Here is a 19,101-nt window from a genome sequence, read left to right as displayed (position 1 = left end):
TCAACTGAGAAAAGAACTGCTGTTTAATTTTATTTCTGATTCTGAAAATGAGATTTAAGTTTAGCTTGTTTCTTTGCAGAATGTCCTGATTTAAGACTTTGAGAATAAGTCTTCTATTTCTGAAGATTTGAAAGTTTTTCTCTTTTTACATTTTCTTTTTCACTTTTCTATGAATAGAGGCATGAGTAGTATTCTTCTCAGTTTTCTCAGAATTTTGAGCAGATTTTGAGATAGCAGGTTTAGAGACAGCAGATTCAGCTGCTTAAGTATATATTTTCTTCTGATTTAAAGAAGAAGAAGAAGTAGAAAAAAAGAAAGAAGAAGAGTAAGATAAAGAGTCAGTGATTGTACTAGGAATTTTCAAGGTTTTTTGAACTGTGTTTAAGATTCCAAGTTTGAACTTGATCATCTTCTATAGTTGTCTAGCCTGAGTATGAAGAATTAATAGAACTTCTTCATTCATCTCACTCAGACACTGCTTTTCAAGAATCTTGCTTACTTTTTCAAGTTTCTGTATTTCAAGAACTTATTATTTCTCTATTTCTTCTTTCTTTCTTCCCTTCAGAATTTCAATCTCAGAAATAGTATTTAAGAAAGCATCTTTTTTCACATCAACTGAGTGTATTTTTAAACTCATTATTTTCACTCAATGAAAAGTTGATCAGACTGTTTCAATTGAGATATTTCTAAGTCTGTTTTCAATTGAAAAGTTAGTCAGACTGTTTTAAAAGAAGAATAAAAGACTTTTATGTATAAAACACCTGATTTTTTTCACACTAGTTCAGTAACTAGGTTAGATTTTTGAAGTGAATCTAATAAACTAAAATTGATTTTTAAGATAAATCAATAAAATCTTTACAATCTCTTTCTTGAGATACAGTGAGAAAAAGTATGATATCAATTGATAATAAATCAGATAATATAACAGTTTTTGAGAGAAAAACTGATAAAAAATAAATCAATTTTTTGCAGAGAAATTGATTAAAACTATTCAATTTTATTCTAAATTATTCAATTCTTCTCACACAACAAGTGTGCAACTCAAATCAGTTAATAAAGAGTGTAAAAAAGAATTAAGTATTAATGAAAGCTCTTCAGTCACTGAAAAAGTAATTCTTACTTAAAAGAATATGAAATTATGACAGAAAATAACTCTGTTTTTAATTCTTTGTAAGAATATTGTATAAAACTTAGAGAAAAACATCTTACTTTTTCAAGAGAAGTAAAAAACTATTTCTAAGATCTTTTTTTTTGCATTAACTGCTGCAGAAGAATGAGATAGAAACTGCTAAGATATACACTACTGTATACTCTCTATCAAGACTTTTTCTCTTCAGAGTCTTGATATTATAGAGAATATAAGTCTGTTTCTATATAATAATATAAATATTATCAGTGAGATGTAGAGGAACTGATTATTTATATCTTAAAATAGAAGACTTTGTCAATGATTATATTAATATAGAGTTAATTCTCAAATTCAATAGAAATCTAGTATTACTGTTCTCAATTTCTTGCAGAATCTATTGAATATTAAGATATTAAAACTAGATTTAATATATCTCACTGTGCAGGGATCAAAGGCTCAGTCAGATCTTGAGATATACTGATTTTATAGTTGTTATATCTGCTGATTATATATCAAGTATAGTTGCTGAGGTATCTTTTTGTACTTTTCTGTTGAGAATGAGCCAGATTGAGAGAAGTGGTATGAGAGTGAGACTTGATGTTAATGTCTAGATACACTGAAGACAGACTGTGAAGATTACACTTCAGAAGTGACTGTTAATTATGTGCTTGATATTATCACTGAGATATCTTTTTGTATTTTTCTGCCAGAGATGAGCCAGATTGAGAAGGGTGATATGAGGGTGAGACTTGGCATTGGTGTTTTGAAACATCAAAGATGGACAGGGTTTTCGCAGAGGTCACTTCTCAGATATCTCCACAACTACTGATCAGAGATCTTCCAAAATTGAGAAGATTGATGCATATGACTAGGTCTCTTCACCTTACAATTTGTATGGCAATTTGGCCCGGGGTTGTGGTGTGGTAGGGAAGAATGGGGGATAATCCCACACAGGAGTTCTGAACAACATCTGGTTCACATTTGGCTGAATAACTTCACCACCACACGGGGTATGCGGTCGGCGATGGGGTTAAAATACTTGTATGATCGAGGGCTTTTCAATGGATCTATCGGCGGGTTCTTATTCGAAAAATCGAGCGAGTTCGTGGTGAAGCAGTTGACTGATGAAAATTAATTAGATATAGTTTGTTACAACAGCTATACACTATCTTTTAATAATTTTATTTTATTATAGTCTCTCTTTACTATACTTATTTCTTTCTGTTCTTTTCTATTTATCTATTTAATATGTCTATCTTTAAGACTATATTCTCTTTTCCTTTGTCATGATATTTTCAAATGATTTCAAAGTATCAGAAGGTGTTGAAATACTGTAATTTATAAACAGTTTTTATATTCTGAGCTGAAATTTTCTGATTTTGCATATCTGAAATTGATAAATGTATAATAGTTGACTCTATAGATATAGAAAAAACTCTGAGAATTAAAAAGTTCTCAGATAGATGTTATAGTCTCTGACTGTATACATCTATAATTAAAGAATAATAATAATAATAATAAAGAGCTTTTATTAATACTTAATTGTTTTTTACACTCTTTATTAACTGATTTGAGTTGCACACTTGTTATATGAGAAGAATTAAATGATTTAGAATAAAATTAAATAGTTTTAATTAATTTCTCTGTAAAAAATTAACTTATTTTTTATCAGTTTTTCTCTTAAAAACTGTTATATTATCTTATTTATTATCAATTGATATTATACTTTTTCTCACTATATTTCAAGAAAGAGATTGTAAAGATTTTATTAATTTATCTTAAAAATCAATTTTAGTTTATTAGATTCTCTTTAAAAATTCAATCTAGTTACTGAACTAGTAAAAAAAAAAATCAGGTATTTTATACATAAAAAGTCTTGTATTCATTTGAAATAGTCTGATCAACATTTCATTTGAAAATAAACTGAAAAAATCTTTTACTTGAAACAGTCTGATCAACTGTTTATTAAGAAAGTAAAATGAGTGACTCAGTGACATAGTGATTAACTACACTATTATAAAGCCTCAATTGACAGCCTTCTCCCCGGGGAATAAATGTTAAGAGAGAGTAGGTTTGAACTCTATAAGAGTTATCTTAATTATAGCTTTCACTGTTAAGTTATAAAACAGTATCAGAGACTCTCAGATGCACTATAATAAATTATTATCAAGCTTAAGATGTTCATTCTGAGAGTTTTCAGATACTAATTCTCACTGATCTTAGAATTAACAGTCTTTCAGATACTTAAAGTTAGATCAGTACTAGAGTGATTGAGATCTAAAGTATCTGCAGAATAGTAAATTATTATTAAGCTTAACTGATCAGATCTCATCTCTCTCACTCTAAATACTTACTTTCAGAGAATTGAGCTTTAGAAACTATCTGATTAGAACACTCTGAGTCTAGTAAGAATTTAGATAAGATAATATCTAGATACTTTTAATAGATGATTAGTGTAAGTAAGACTGTGACAGTTAATTAATAGGCTAGAATACTAAGATTGACAGCTGAAAGATTAGAGACTTAACTAGAATTGAGTAGCTCTGATATTATTCTTAGTAAGAATCTCACTTATAAGTAAGCTAGTTATAGAAGCTAGCTGAGCAGTAGCTCTTTAGAGAGAATGATAATTTCTGAAGTGAGTTTGAGAGAATAGAGACAGCAGTCAGTTATATAGAGTGTCGAAATATGTATATAGCTTGAGATGTAAACTGCAGAGATCTTATTCTGTAACTTTAAGACTTTATTTTCTTTTCTTTTGTTATGATATTTCTAAATAATTTCAAAGTATTAGAAGGTGTTAAAATACTGTAATTTATAAAGAGATTTTATATTCTGAGCTGAAATTTTCTGATTTTGCATATCTGAAATTGATAAATATATAATAGTTGACTTTATAGATATTAGAAAAACTCTGAGAACTAAAAGTTTTCAGATAGATATTATAGTCTCTAACTGCATACATCTATAATTAGACTGACTGTGTGACCGTGTCTGAGACCAGGACCAGATTTTTTGATAGTCTCATTATCAATTTAACTGATCTCATTACATGGTTTTAACATTAGATAGTAGTCTCATACTGTCTCAGTGAGACTTACTGTCTACTCTTATCACATTTTCCAAATGAGATCATGATTTCCACTTCTCAATTTAAATTATTTTTATTGCTTTAAATGACTTTAAATCTCATTTGAGTGTTATCAAAAAGCATTACTTTTTAAAAAATTAAAAATAGTCTAAAAAAAACCTTAAAATGTCTAAAAATAGTAACTTTATGCTAAGAATGAGACTAAATGGAATCAAATGAGATCACTTTCTTATTTTTTTCAAGTCATGGTTTCATTTTAAGATCTGATATATAGTCACTTTACATGTTTTTTTGATAGCCAGTCCCAGCGGGATTTACGCCAAGAAATGTATAGAATCAGATCAAATGAAATCAAATGTGAAATTCATGATCTCAGCGGCCAGTCTATCTATAATAGAAGAATAATAATAAATAATAATAATAAGTAAAATGAGTTTAAAGCTAAACTAAGTTAATACTGAAAAAGATAATTTCTTAAATATAATTTCTGAGATTGAAATTCTAAACAGAAGAAAGAAAGAAGAGATAGAAAAATAACAAGTTTTTCAAATTCAAGAACTTAAAAGAGCTAGTAAAATAATTGAAGAACAGTGTCTGAAAGAAGAGAATGAAGAGATTCTGCTAATTCTTTATATATAAACTAAACAGTTATAAGAAATAATCAAATTAAAGCTTGAAATTTTAAAAGTTCATAACATTCTCAAAAGTTCTGTCTCAAACTCAGAATTCTCTTCTTCAAATCAGAAGAAAACATATACTCAAGCAGTAAAAAATGCTGTTTACAAAGTTGTTTAAAACCCTGCTTAAAAAACTACTCAAGATACTGTTCAAAAGACTGCTTAAAAATTTGAACAAAGTCATGAAAAAACTACTCATCTTCTTTAAAAAAAGAAAGAGAAAAAACTGTAAAGAGAGAAGAATTTTCAAGTATTTAGAAATAGAAGACTCATTCTGAAAGTCTCTGATAAAGACAGTCTGAAGAATCTGAACTTAAATCTCATTTTCAAACTGAGAAATGAGATTAATTAGCAGTTTCTCAGTCAGATAATAAGTAATATTGAAGTTCAAAAATTAGTTATAACTTTAATTCAGTTATTTTTCTTTGAAAACTTAATTATTCTAATTATAATACCTGATTTCAATACATACTTTCTAATTGAGAATGAATATATCTGAAAATCAGCTGTAGAGCTCATACTGAATACATCAGTCTTATTTAAAAGAGATAAGAAATGAGGAAAATTTATTATTATTATTATTATTATTATTCTTTGATTATACTCATATACAAGCGGAGCTTATAATGAGTTCTTGTGTGATGTTAAATACAGGTCAAGTGTTAATTATACAGGAGGAAAATACAGGTGTTGAGATTACATCAAGATAACAAGAACATAGAAAAATATAAAGAAGTGATAATTAAATACATGTGATAATAACTTCTCAGCTCAGAAACATAGAGTGATTTTATTGAAGTGATTTATACATCTCTGTATTTATTAGAAATCTGAGATACTTGAGTTTCGGATTTAATATATTCTCTGCGGGTTTTGAACTCACATGTCTTGATTTCTCACACCTAAACTGGCCGCCAGAACTATGAATTTCACATTTAGTTTCATTTGATCTGATCTCATACATTTCTTGATGTGAATCTCACTGAGACTAGTCATCAAAAAAACATGCAAAGTGACTATATATCAGATCTTAAAATGAAACTATGACTTGAAAAAATTGAGAAAGTGATTTTATTTGATTTCATTTAGTTTCATTCTTGATATAAAGTTACTATTTTTAGACATTTTAAGGTTTTTTTTAGACTATTTTTAATTTTTTAAAAAGTAATACTTTTTGATAACACTCAAATGAGATTTAAAGTCATTTAAAGCAATAAAAATAATTTAAATTGAGAAGTGAAAATCATAATCTCATTTGAAAAATATAATAAGAGTAGATAGTAAGTCTTACTGAGACTGTATAAGACTACTATCTAATATTAAAACTGTGTAATGAAATCAGTTAAATTAATAATGAGTCTATTAAAAAATCTGATTCTGGTCTCAGACACAGTCACACAGTCAGTCTACTTATATTAAGATGCTATCAGATGACTGTATTAATTATTCAGCTATCAGAGCAGGAAAATTTATTCTTTATAATATTTCAGTTGAAATCTTTGATTGTGAAGAAGAAATGCTACTTTTGAAAAATGAATTAGAAGAATACAACTCAATTTAACTCAGAAAAGAATCAGTATAATTAAACTCTATTAAGTTCAGATAAAATAGAAAAAATACATCAGTTCTTATATATATAAAAACACTTAAACAGTCAAAGATTTCTGAAGTAAGAGTAGCAGATTTGAAAATGAGAGTTCATGAATACAAAGATACAAGAGTAAATCTTAAATATTAAACATAGTACTCTAACTATTAAAAGTATAAACACTTTATAGTTTTCTATTTCAGAGACTTAAAATATGAATTCTGTATAGATAATCACAAAACTAGTAAGTATAAATATGAAATATACTTAAAAAGAGATGATATATATTAATATACTCTGCTTAAATACTCTAACTGTAAAGAGAAACATGTTTCTAGTTCAAAAGAATATTCTTTTACTTCAAAAATATAAAAGAAGTGAAGAAAAGAAGAAGTTTAAGTTTAATTAAATAAAACTAAATCTTCAAGCTTAAAAAGAAGAAATTCTTAACTATCTAAGTTTTCAAACTTAAATTCTTTAGTTAAAAATAAACAGAATTTGAATTCTCAGACATCTGTAAAGATTAGAGAATTGAGAAATAATTTCACTGATAAATTAGAAAGAATGAAAGTAGTTAAAGTTTCTATCTTTAAAAATAGTTATAATCTACTATCTGATAATAGTGATTAGATTTTATTTAATCTCTATCTTCTTTTAGTATAAATATACAACAAAAATAACAAAAAAAGTTTAAAAACTCTTTAAAAATCATATTTATTTAAAACAGTATGAATAAAAATTCAAATTGTATTTATTCTTATCTTTAAATTTGTGGCGGGCTGCGCCCGATCAATCATATAGACTATTCCGTTACACTCCACAGATTCCACGTACGCTCCGATCCTCGGCCATTCTCGATCGCCGATCCTCGGCCGCTACGAACGCGCGTATATTCTTCCGCCCCGAAGCTCCACCGCGTACGCCACCACATACGCGTATAAATATCCACCTCGATCGCTGATTCTCGCACTTTCTCTTTCTTTCCTTCTCTAACGTTTTTATCTTTGTTATATAAGACCTATCAATATAATACCGATCTATTCGGCGTAGGCCCCTTACAAAATTACATATAAATAAAAAGTTAATTTTATACTTATTCAAGAATTAAATTTTGATACTGAGCAGAAGTACATTATCTCTCATTCAAGTTATTACTGCTTTTTTCCTGAAAAATCTGAGATAAAATCAAGAGTAGTAATTTATAAAAGAAAAAGATTAAGATATTAATTTAATCTAAGATTTAATATTATATCTAGACTGACTAATGAAATTATAAATTTCATATTTAATCTCATTTAATCTCATCTTATACATTTCTTAATATGAATCTCACTAAGACTAATTATTAAAAAAACATGTAAAGTAACTATTAATCAGATCTTAAAATAGAACTATAACTTAGAAAAATTAAGAAAGTGATCTTATTTAATCTCATTTAGTCTTATTCTTAATATAAAGTTACTATTTTTTAGAGATTTTACAGTTTTTTTAGACTATTTTTAATTTTTTAAAAAGTAACAATATTTGATAACACTTAAATAAGATTTAAAGTCATTTAAAGTAATAAAATGAATTTAAATTGAGAAGTGAAAATCATGATCTTATTGAAAATGTGATAAGAGTAGATAGTAAGTCTCACTGAGACAGTATGAGACTACTATCTGATCTTAATACTGTGTAATGGGATCAATCAAATTGGTAATGAGACTATCAAATATTCTGGTCCTGGTCTCAGACACGGTCACACGGTTAGTCTATTTGCTACTAATTTTCAGGGGGGGCACGTCCGCCCAACTGATGAAGAAATAGTAGTTAAGTTGGCATATTTAGTGACAAATATATGTATATATATATTCAATCTTCCTCACATCATTCTGTCTAGAAAACTGAAATGATCTCATTTTATAACAACCTCATTGAACACGCCTAGTTATATACATGAAAGAGAAAAGAAAGATTAATAGTAAAAAAAGAAAAAGGACAAATGAGATAAATATCCAACTCAAACTTCTCATAGATAATTTCGACTGCAATCCAAATTGTGTAGATCGATTTTATATCCCACATATAAATACATGTAGAAGCAGGTGGGAATGGGAAATGTAAGAAGATTATGCTGTTTTATAGTGCATGCACGGAACAAAAATAAAAAGCCAGCGACCATCACTGGCATATATGCCTAGTCAGTTAGTTACCTTAAAGCAAGTATGCCTCATTGCTTTCTGAAGTGATACGGATTTTCCCGTCCTGGAGATCCAATATCTGTTACCTGAATCATTTGCGCAAGCTCCGTCGGCGGAGGGAGACCATACTATCGTACAGAACATCCTTAAATGCAAACAGGAACGCGGCGGTGAGCACGCTCTGGCTGACCTTGGGTCCAATGCCTGAGAAGATGTCAGTTCAGTTACCAGAGCAATTTTTCCAAAAAGGAAAAAAAAAAAAGTTTGAACCAAAATTGAAGAGATATATAAAATCCACATACCCCTATACAGCCCACCCCAGCCCTCCTCCCGTACAATGCGCATCATACTCTCATTCAAGCTCGCCTTCTGGCCCGACTTCTCCTCCTTCACGGCAACATGCATCCGGCTCTTGACCGTGATGTACGGGTACGTAATGGTGGTCGCCAGCAACTTGCCCAGGGCCCCTAGATAGAAGGCGTCGGTAGGCGTGATGCGGCGGCGCCGCTCAAGCGCATTCTTCAACTGCTCGAAGAACGTATATTGCAGAATCGGGTTGATGACCAGGATCAGCGCGGGCAGGACGCCAGCGAAGAGCGCCGCCGGCCCTTCCTTGCGCAGCAGCTCCATCAGCGTCGCCAGCGTCGACTTGGACTTGGGCTTCGCCTCGCCCGCCGTAGCACCGCCGCCGGGGAGCCCGTCCTTGTCCTCCGAGGACTTGCGCGCCGTCATCCGCGTGTTCACCACCCAGATCGGGTTGGTGAGCAGCACGGTCGCGCTGCCCGCGATGGCGCCGGCGATCATGGACTCGGCCGTGGTGAGTTTCTTGGACGCCCGGCCGGCTTTGACGGCGGCTTTCTCGAAGGCGGAGCGGGTCCACTCGTACCAGTAGTAGTAGACGAAGTTGGTGACGGAGATGCCGAAGAGGGCGGATTCAAGGCCAGCGTAGAGGCCACGGATGCCCTCGTGGGCGATTATGTGGCGGATGGCATCGAGGGCGGAGGATTGGGCGCGCTTGGATTCTACTTGGGCGCGGGTGGAGAGTGTAATTAGAGGGTAGCTGTAATTCGGGGGGGGGTGTTATCTTGATATTTCTTTTTTCGGTTTAAGTTGGTACATGGATATATAGGAGAGCACTCACGTTAAGATCATGGAGAGGATGCCACCTCCGGCGCCTGCGAGGGCATGGGCGATGTTATCACTCTGTTGCGCGGCGGCGGCAACAACCGCCTTTTGCTGCTCTCTGGGTACCGGCTGGGACATGTTTGCAGGCTTTCCACGTATATTATAATTTCAGGGGGAGTTTAGATTTGTGGGCGAATTATATATATGCTGAGGTCTCGCCGTCGTTGGCAAGGGGGGGGATAAGGCGAGGAAATTAAAGAGTGGAAGAAGTAGTTAAATAGTACAAGAAGAGAATAGAATGCGAGCATGTGGATAGATATTTAAATGGTTAGTGCACTTTTTCTTTTTTACCAATCCGATATTTTTCTTCTTTAATTACTCCCTTACTTATAATTCCTTATAATTCCAAGGGACGAGAATGAATGGCCCCATATAGTTAACTAACTGTGAGATCTGTTATATAAGTTAACCGCAGAATGACGACAGTTTGCCGGGCAGCGGAAAAACTGTGCCTCGGCTGGGAATCATCAGAACTTCTAGCCACTGATAATTTACGGAGTTACTTTATATACACAGAGGAAATATCCATTCAGGTTAAATTTATTTCAACGGTCAAGAATTAGGAAGTCGCTCTTCTCGTAAAAATCGCCAGATATGAAAATAAAACGGAGAGCAAGGGTAACTATGTAAGTTACTCCGTATGAATGATATGGGAAGAAAAGCCAGAGCGAATGTTATTTTATGACGTGGTAGAAAGTTTGATAACAATTGCATGTGATCGCAAAAATAAGTGAACAACAAGAAGATTCACAAGGACATTTTCAAATGAACAGAAAGAAATTACAAAGCTCAGAGATACTGAATATCATGTGGTAAATCTTTCATTTTCTCTTATGTTGATTGATCAAACTAATAAAAAAAGGAGAGAGGAGAATTGAAAACAGAACCACTCCACTACCCACTACCCACTACCCACTACCCGCCCGCCTCTAGCTCATAAATATCAAGATGAACCATTAAAAATTACTAAATGTAGGAGGAGTCGTCTTTTCCTGTCCACGGGTGAATAAGGTGACAGACAGGACAGGAGAGGTAATGTAGAAGGAGAGATTACTTGAAGATTATATCGGCACAATCTCTCTCTTCAAACGCGGGCGATGAAGATGCCAAAACACACACACTCCAGCCAAATCAAAAGAGTGGAAAAGAAGAAAAAAAATTCACACAATCACAACGTTTAGCTTTAGACACATTTGATGCCCGGCTGAAGAAGGTTACAATGGCAAAGAAGAAAGCAGCATAATATCAAATAAGGTGAAAATAAAATAAACATTCTAATGAACATCAATAGTAAATATATCATAACGTAGCCTTTGAAAAATAAATAAAGGGAAGGGGGGGGGGGGGGGGGTGAGGGGGATGGGGAAGAGGAAGAGGAAATTCCACGGGTGAAAAGGAGCTAGGAAAAAAAGAAGAAAAATACCAACTAAGTAGTAACAGCGACAAGAACAAGAAGAGGCGCAACAAACAGGATTTGGCAAAAAAAAAAAGGAGATTTCAGTTGGATAACATGAAAAACTAAAAAGTAGAGCAATAAAATAGACAAAGACACAAAGCAAGAACGAGAGCAGGGGTAAGTGAAATTCAAGTAGAGATAGGCAGACGATGGAGCATTCGGGGCCTCCAATCCTTGCAACACGGAACAGAAAGAGAAAAAAAGCCAAGTTGTTGGGCCAATGCAAGGGATGTGATTGTGGGCATGGATGGCGTGCATCGTTTATCTCATGAAGAGGCGAAGGCAGGAAGTAAAATGGGCACAGGGAAAGCGGGCGGAGGGCAGGTGATGGTGGTTCGGTGTGGACATGTTCGACATCGAGGAACCCTGGGCGGAGAAATAAGCCAACAGAGGGAAGGAAGACCAAGAGAGAAAGAAAGAAAAAAAGCCAGCTTGCCCCGTTGACCCTATGATCAAAAGCTCCCCTAATCCCATTTAAAAAACAAACGACAAAAGCCAAACCTCCTCGAATCCCTGAGTTTATATGTTGGCAACAAGACCAGCGAAAAGGTGCCGTTTTTGCTTTTAGTTCTTTCTTCTTTCCTCCATGGACCAGAAGGCTTCCGGATCCAGGTACAGGTCCAGTTCCTGTTCCCATCTCACGCCATGGGGGAATGATATGTGATATGAAATGACAATGCAAGGCAAGGCAAGAAAAAAAAAAAAAAAAAAAAAAAAAAAAAAAAAAAAAAAAAAAAAAAAAAAAGACGTAGCAGAGCATAGCATAGGACAGCATATCACAATCATTTCATCCCGTATATATCCCATCACCGCATTACCGATATCACGCAGTGGACACCGTCACCCGCCTGCACACAACACCGACTACCCAACACCAATACCAACACCAGCTAGGACATATCTCTTTTTTAACAGCATCCACCCGCAGACCCGGACTGCACGCCCTGTCCCTGTCCAACCTGCACAGTAGGCTTGTTATTGACAGTCGCTGTGCCCATCCGCTCTTTGATCTGTCTAGCCATGGTCAAGAAAGCTTGCTCGACATTCGATGCGCTCTTGGCAGATGTCTCGAGGAAGGGGATTCCAAGGCTATCGGCGAATTCCTATTCGTTTTTGAAGCGGGAAGTAAAACGACGTTAGCAAAATATGTACATGGAATGAATACCTAGCTAATATCTGGAGAAGCCCCCGAGGGAGGGAACCCACCTTAGCAACAGTATACTCAACCGCCTTCTTATCCTCCATATCACTCTTATTGCCCACAAGCAACTTATTCACGCCCTCGGTCGCGTAGCGGTCAATCTCCTGTAGCCATTGTTTGACGTTGTTGAAGGAGTCCATGTCTGTCACGTCGTAGACTACGCAGATACCATGTGCGCCGCGGTAGTAGGAAGATGTGATGGTCCGGAAACGTTCCTGACCGGCTGTATCCCACTGCAGAGCGACAAAGCGGAAAAGAGATAGGGTTTAGTCAAATGTTGGATCATGAGGGGAGGGAGAGGAAAAGGGACAAGGGGAATTGGTAATGCATACGATTTGAAGTTTGACGGTCTTGCCATCCAGCTCGATAGTTCGGATTTTCTGAGGAGAGAAAAAAATAGACAACAAGATCAGCATTCAGCACTTTGTATGACGTCGCCAAAAACTCCAAAATCATTTCATCCTGATTTTTCTTATCCGAGAGCAGACCATTGCAGGTCCTTATGATCATATATAGCCAACTCGCCAAATCACCCGGATCCCAAGATATATCAAAAAAAAAGCACGATGAAAAGTACTCACAAAATCCACACCAATGGTCGAAATATAACTCTCGGTATACGTATCATCGGCAAACCGCAGGAGCAGACACGATTTGCCCACACCGGAGTCGCCGATGAGGAGCAGCTTGAAGAGGTAGTCGTATCTATTGTGGTTTGCATCTGTTTTAGTAATGTATTTTGATTTCTCGGTGGGGTTTTTTGTTAAAATTTGTGTGTATATAGGTTCTCTGGTCGTCCCATCGCCCATCATCCCGTAGCGCAAAGTTCAAAAGGCCTTGAAACACGACAAGTCCATCGATGGATCGGGTACCTCTACCCAGGCTTACCCTACCCCTGCCCTACCTTGACCCGGGCTGCATCGGACTGGACCGGACTGGTTGCAGCATATCGACGGGGGGCCATCGCAGAGCAGAGGAAGGAGGAAGACTAGGTCACAACCAGAGCCTATATCACTATATAGTCGGGGAGGGACGGGGGGAAGCTCTCGACGAAACAGAGATAATAGAGAGGCAGCGGACATAAGGGAGCGAAAAAAGGGGATGGAAGCTGATGATTTGAGGAAAAAGAAGGGGATAACTCTGCACCGCACGCACATCTAAAGTTAGCAAGAAATGTAAAAGAATAAGAAAAAGAAAAGACAATGTTGTTCCTCCGTTCCGTTCTTCCTCTCTTTTTATTTTCCTCTCTGTCTTTCTTTCTTTCTTTCTCCAAGTATCACTAGACCGCAGCTGGGCGGATGGACATGGACACAGTTTGGTTGGTTGGCTGGGACCTGAGCTGAGCTGAGCTTGAGCTGAGCTGAACTGCAGCAGGATAAATAAAACATCCAACAGCAGCAGCAGGCGTTGACACCGATACTCGTCCTTGTTTATCCATATCCATATCCATATCCATGTCCATGTCTAGATCCGCGAGCCATCGCCACGACATCAACATCGGAATGCCCAGTCCGACGCAGCCCTGTAGTAACCTGCAGCCAAGCAGGGCAAGCAAAAGCTGACGAACGGACGGCGAAGGGACGAGGGAGAAGGGGGGAGAGAAAAGTCGAGAGCAAGGAAGGGGGGAAAGAAAAAGAAACTTACCACTCAGGATTCATGATGGCTGGCTTGTTGGCTGATGATGGGAATGGGAATGGGAATGGGATAGACGATCAAGGGAGAGAGAGAGAGGAGACGGGGACGGAAGGAAGCAGAGATAGATGGATGGATATGTAACGTAGGAATTTGTTTTGCCGGCGTGGAGGGTTTTCGATGTGGATGAAGAGAAGAGGGAAGGGGGAATTTTTCAAATAGATTTGTAGATGTTGTTGTTGTTAGTGGTGGTAAGTAAGGTAAATAAATAGGTTGTGATGTTTAAGCAACGGTGGTTGTGGTGGTGGTTGTCGATGTTTCGACGTTGTTCTTGGGCTGCTAGGCTGGGGGTTTGGCTGGTTGGTTGGTTGGTTGGCTGCTCTCTGTCTGTCCGCTAGGAGGAAAACTCACCACTTATGATATGAAACTTACTACCTCTGCAGCTTTATTATTAGTTATTTAACAGCAGGACGAAGGTAAGGTAGACTTGGTATCATTCAGGCAAGAAAATAATTTATACCCCGTGGCAGATAACCATGCGACAATTTCTATTAAACTACCTGTGTGTTGAGGCGATATATATATAGCGTATGGTATGTATGTTGTGCGTCACCCTCTCTCCGCTACTAGTTGATTCGATTCTATGCCTCCCATAAACCACCCACCCACGCCTTACCAAGCTCAAATATAAATAATTAACAAATTACACCCTCCTCTCTCCCCCTTCTATTATACTCCAAGGCGAGTACGGAGTATTTGTCTCTCTCTCTCTCTCCCTCCCTCTCTCCCCTCCTAGCACTACCTCCTCTTGCAGCCGGGCCTCGTGGAAGTTTCCATGCGCCATTTCAAGTTTAGCGCGGATGCTCATGTGATTTTGTCTGCTAACACGTGACATGGAGTCCAGCTGAATGGATGAGATCCAGGATGGGCTGCTGAAGTCACTATGTACAGTATAAAGATGGTGGATAGGATATACAGCGATGGGAAAAGCTCATTTCCCTATGTCGGAGTTCATCTGTACCTTACCGTCTCAGAATATAGAGTAAAATATTGCAGTTTCAGTTATATCCAGCAAATGTCATCTGTCTCCAAGGACTGACTCTTCTCGTGGCCATCATTGATCCTTTCACCTGACCATCAATATGACTATTCCCATTCCTATTCCTATAACAAACCCATGATCATACAAACGATGACAACAATATAGTACCTGATTCCTACCCCTGTAAGAAAAAAATACTCTTAAGTTGAGAAGTTACTCTACGCATACCCATTCGCCTTCAACCACTCCACAACAACCCCCTCCTCCCTCTCCTTATAATTCGCATTCGTCCTCACCGTATCCGCAATAATAACTAGGCCCCGGTCAATCCCGCTCTGATCCTTATCTGCAAAGAACTTCGCAATATCCATCTCCACCGCATGCTCCGCAAACTTCGACAGCCCCATCCGCAAGAACCGATCAAACACGACCTTGTTATTCGTCAGCCGCCCCTCGATCATCGTCCAGTTCTCCTTGACGAAGTTCCAGAAGGTAAGGCGCGCTTTGGAGTTGGCTGCCAGGGCACTGGCACCCGTGTGCAGGTCTTGGATGGCCACGTTGGGCGAGAAGATGAAGTTGCCGTAGCTCTTGATCAGATCTGGGTTCCTCGTGCGGCCGAGGGAAAGGAGGCAGATTTCCTTGCCGTCAATGGAGTCGGTGCGGAGGTACTCCTCCATCACCTGGTCGTACTCCTTTTGGCCGCCTTCCGCGACGGTCATGCCGAACACGGCGGACCGGAGCGAAGGGTGGATGGCTGCCTTATCCTCTCCGGATGCCCACAGGTCAAAGCGTCTTCTGGCTTCGGCAAGGGTCCTAATGGCCGATTTAGTAAATTGAAAAAAAAAAATGTAGATTATAGGGTCCACGTAAAATGTACTCACCCTTCATGACCGGAATTACCTGCCATCGAAATGAGCAAATGCCGGAGCTGGATGGTGAGGTAGTCGTCTTCGGGTTTGAATTCCCATCCAATCTTTTCCACAGCAGGTGTAACGAGTTCCCTCACGTAGTTCTTCAAGCCCGCAGCAGCAGCTTCATTTGTCGAGAACACTGAGCGCAGGTTGCCTAGAGACGAGGCGATTTGAGACCAGACACTACCAACAACAAAAAGCAAAAGGTTAGGGCTGTAGTAGACACAGAGTTTTTGATGCTGGAATTTGAATAATCTTACAGGTAATTCGGCTCATTCTGGAAACCCTCAATAAGTGCCAGGAGGGCAGGGGTATTTCCCTCGCCAGATATGGCCAATGCCGCAGCGTCTCCAATCAGACCGATTTTATCTTCCGTGCTCAAGCGATACTGCGATTTACCTAACTTCGCAAGTCTGTCAGCAGGGTAGTTTGTTCGGTAGAAGCCGCATTGATCCTTGTTGATCTTGTAGAAGCTGCTGTCGATGCCTTGAATAACATCAGACTTTGTCGTGAGACCCTTATGCTCTTGAATAGTCGCCCCAGACTTGATGCCCAGAGGAATCCACCAGATGGTCTCATCTTCCTCGGGTTTCACATCTCCAGATGCAAGGAAACGTTTCTGAGAGACACTGAGCTGGTTAGTCTCTTCTTTAATAGAGACTAAGGGGAAGCCGATCTTGCGAATCCATGGGTCCTATTTGTTATGTACATATTAGCCAAAACAACTTCAGATACGACAGGAAAGTAGGGCTACAAACCATAAATGCGGTCACGTCCTGGTTAGAAGCCTTGCTTAGGGCTGACCAAAGGTCGTTGGTGGTGGCGTTTCCTGGTGGATTTGAATGTTAGCTACCATGATCCCACTCAATAGGGAGTATAACAGATGGGTAATACCATATGCATGAGCTTTCAAATAGTCAGACACTCCGCGCAAGAAAGTCTCTTGCCCGAGGTGACTGCTCAACATTCGAATGACGGAGCTACCCTTGAGGTAACTGATATGGTCGAATATCTGGTCGACTTCAAGAGCGTTCTTCACGGGGACTTCAATTGGATGCGATGCCCGGAGCGAGTCGAGTTGGAACGCTGATTGGAGTCCCTCAGCCTATGAAGTCGTTAACAAACAAACTGGAAGTCACATATTACAAGGTACCTCTGGCATTCCGTACCACAAACTGGGACCAAATATTCCGTTCTAACCAATTTGTTAGTATGTACCCATTTTTAAAAAGGGGAAAGAGGGTTATATTTGCCTACCGGGATGGAAGTGATCAATAGCCAGCCAGCCAACCCATGTAGCGAAGCCTTCATTCAGCCAGAGCTCGTTCCACCAGTCCATGGTGACAAGGTTTCCGAACCATTGATGAGCGAGTTCTAGACAATGGGTTAGTTCAACAAAATAAATGCCAACAGGATGAGTGTTCTATTCATACCGTGGGCAATAACATAAGCGACACGGTTCCTATATTTATTATCCGATTTGCCTCTGGAAAGCCCAGCGGTGTTCTGTATGTCCACAAGACCCCAGTTCTCCATAGCTCCCCATGGCCCTATACGAGAAATTCTATTACAAAAGCATTTTTTTTTTTTTTGAAAAAAAAAAAAAAAAAAAGGAAGAAAGAAAAAAAGAAAAAGAAAAAAAAAAGAAGAAAAGAAAAAAAAGAAAAAGAAAATCCAAAGAAAATTGCGGAGACTCACGAACTCATGGACGGCAAGTAAGTCGGCCTTGGGCAGTGGATAATCGATATCGAAGATTTCGGAGAAATAGTCAATGGTGCGGTGGGCGTAGTCAGCGGCAAATCGAGCCTGCTCCTTCAGACCTCTAGTGGTATATACACGAACGGGGATGCTGGCACCGTTGTATTTGCGTTCCGTCTTCGCCTCGACGTATTCAAAGTCACCCACAGCCCATGCGAGCAGCTATAGATCAACGGTAGATAAGTAATTAGCAGAAGTGTGACGATGGATCACAATATGGATTTTTATATTGAACTAACATAGGTGCTCATAATCGGGGTGCGGTCGAACTTGACGAAGTGCAAGTTCGGGGAGGAACCATCGCGGGTTGATTTCACAGGCATATTGCTCAAGGTGACCAGATCCTTGGGAGTCTCGATCTCAAAGTCAAAGGTAGCCTTCAAATTTGGCTCGTCAAAACAAGGGAAAGCCTGTCTCGCATCGCAGGCTTCGAATTGGGTGCTCAACATGTAGTGGTGGTCTGCATCCTTGGGGGTGCCGGAATTGGGAGTCCCGATAGGCTTGTACTTGGACCGGTAGAAGCCGGCCATATGGTTATTGATGGTGCCAGTGAAATCGACAGTGAGAAGGCAAGGGCCAGGTTGGATTTCTGAAGGGAATTTGAGAATGACACGCTCGGAGACCTTGTCGTATGAGATATCGGATGCCTTGAGGGGATTTCCTGTAATACAAAGTCAATACGGGATTAAGGATAGTAAATCAATGGAACAAGAGAGTATCGAGAGTATCTAGGGGGCTGGATGGAAGACATACCGGCGGAAGAAGATATCTCAGCATTGTCAACGGTGAGCTCTTTGACATTGAGCACGAGCTCGTTGGTTGGGCGGTAGACCTGGGTGTCTATCTTGACCTTGCCATTGTAGGCCCAGGAGGAACCGAGCTTGAGGTTGAAGAGGGACAGGTCGTAGTGGGTTGGTTTTGCCCTGGAATATTGAGTTAGTAATGGGGGATAATAACATAGACAAGAGACAATCGATCAATGGACATACACATCGGGCAGTGTTTCTCTATCGCTGGGGTTCATGTTGCGGAATTCTGCGGAACAGTGACGACGGTAGACAGGCGACAGAGTAGTTCTAGTTCTTGGACGACAAGAAGCAACAGATGGGGGGATACGGCGGGTTGTCAGCAGAGGAGAGGAGGAAGAGGATGATGAAGAAGGAGAAGAGAATGATCTTCTTCTTGTTGTTGTTGTTGTTGTTGTTGTTGTAGTTGTTGTTGTAGTAGTAGTGGTAGTAGCAGCAGATG

The 19,101-nt window shown here is 38.3% G+C and overlaps 4 protein-coding genes across 4 annotated transcripts; all 4 read right to left on the bottom strand.

The window, feature by feature from the left end:
* Window positions 1-8,301: 8,301 nt before the first annotated feature.
* On the bottom strand, window positions 8,302-10,499 carry BDBG_07852 (peroxisomal membrane protein Pmp47). Its single transcript, XM_002621588.2, has 3 exons — window positions 9,810-10,499; window positions 8,971-9,728; window positions 8,302-8,872 (listed from the first exon to the last, which is right to left on the bottom strand). Exons 1-3 carry the CDS (start codon window positions 9,929-9,931, stop codon window positions 8,760-8,762), a joined length of 993 nt encoding a protein of 330 aa, XP_002621634.1. The 5' UTR covers window positions 9,932-10,499; the 3' UTR covers window positions 8,302-8,759.
* A 1,718-nt stretch (window positions 10,500-12,217) lies between these two features.
* Window positions 12,218-13,474, bottom strand: BDBG_07851 (GTP-binding protein ypt1; the record flags this gene model as incomplete). The annotated part of the gene is made up of 5 exons (XM_002621587.1): window positions 12,218-12,412; window positions 12,516-12,743; window positions 12,843-12,890; window positions 13,092-13,215; window positions 13,404-13,474. The coding sequence occupies 5 exons, from the start codon at window positions 13,472-13,474 to the stop codon at window positions 12,218-12,220; spliced, it is 666 nt and encodes a 221-aa protein (XP_002621633.1).
* Window positions 13,475-13,789: 315 nt separating this feature from the next.
* Window positions 13,790-14,168, bottom strand: BDBG_17684 (uncharacterized protein; the record flags this gene model as incomplete). The annotated part of the gene is made up of 2 exons (XM_031725344.1): window positions 13,790-14,042; window positions 14,155-14,168. The coding sequence occupies 2 exons, from the start codon at window positions 14,166-14,168 to the stop codon at window positions 13,790-13,792; spliced, it is 267 nt and encodes an 88-aa protein (XP_031580423.1).
* Window positions 14,169-15,402: 1,234 nt separating this feature from the next.
* BDBG_07850 (glutamyl aminopeptidase) lies at window positions 15,403-18,877 on the bottom strand (the record flags this gene model as incomplete). Its single annotated transcript, XM_031723287.1, has 12 exons — window positions 15,403-15,997; window positions 16,066-16,278; window positions 16,356-16,789; window positions 16,854-16,924; window positions 16,990-17,200; window positions 17,265-17,290; window positions 17,353-17,469; window positions 17,529-17,645; window positions 17,790-18,015; window positions 18,093-18,514; window positions 18,607-18,776; window positions 18,843-18,877. 12 exons carry the CDS (start codon window positions 18,875-18,877, stop codon window positions 15,403-15,405), a joined length of 2,637 nt encoding a protein of 878 aa, XP_031580422.1.
* Window positions 18,878-19,101: the final 224 nt, after the last annotated feature.

This window comes from Blastomyces gilchristii, assembly GCF_000003855.2.
Source record: "Blastomyces gilchristii SLH14081 genomic scaffold supercont1.21, whole genome shotgun sequence".
NCBI lineage: Eukaryota > Fungi > Ascomycota > Eurotiomycetes > Onygenales > Ajellomycetaceae > Blastomyces > Blastomyces gilchristii.
This window is presented reverse-complemented; position numbering and strand designations above follow the sequence as displayed.

Excerpts from the sequence above, each read along its gene's own strand:
- BDBG_07852 (XM_002621588.2), bottom strand. The coding sequence starts at position 9,931 with ATGTCCCAGCCGGTACCCAGAGAGCAGCAAAAGGCGGTTGTTGCCGCC. Across the intron at positions 9,729-9,809 it reads ATCCTCTCCATGATCTTAAC|CTACCCTCTAATTACACTCT; the intron begins GTGAGTGCTCTC and ends CCCGAATTACAG. Across the intron at positions 8,873-8,970 it reads CTGGGGTGGGCTGTATAGGG|GCATTGGACCCAAGGTCAGC; the intron begins GTATGTGGATTT and ends ACATCTTCTCAG.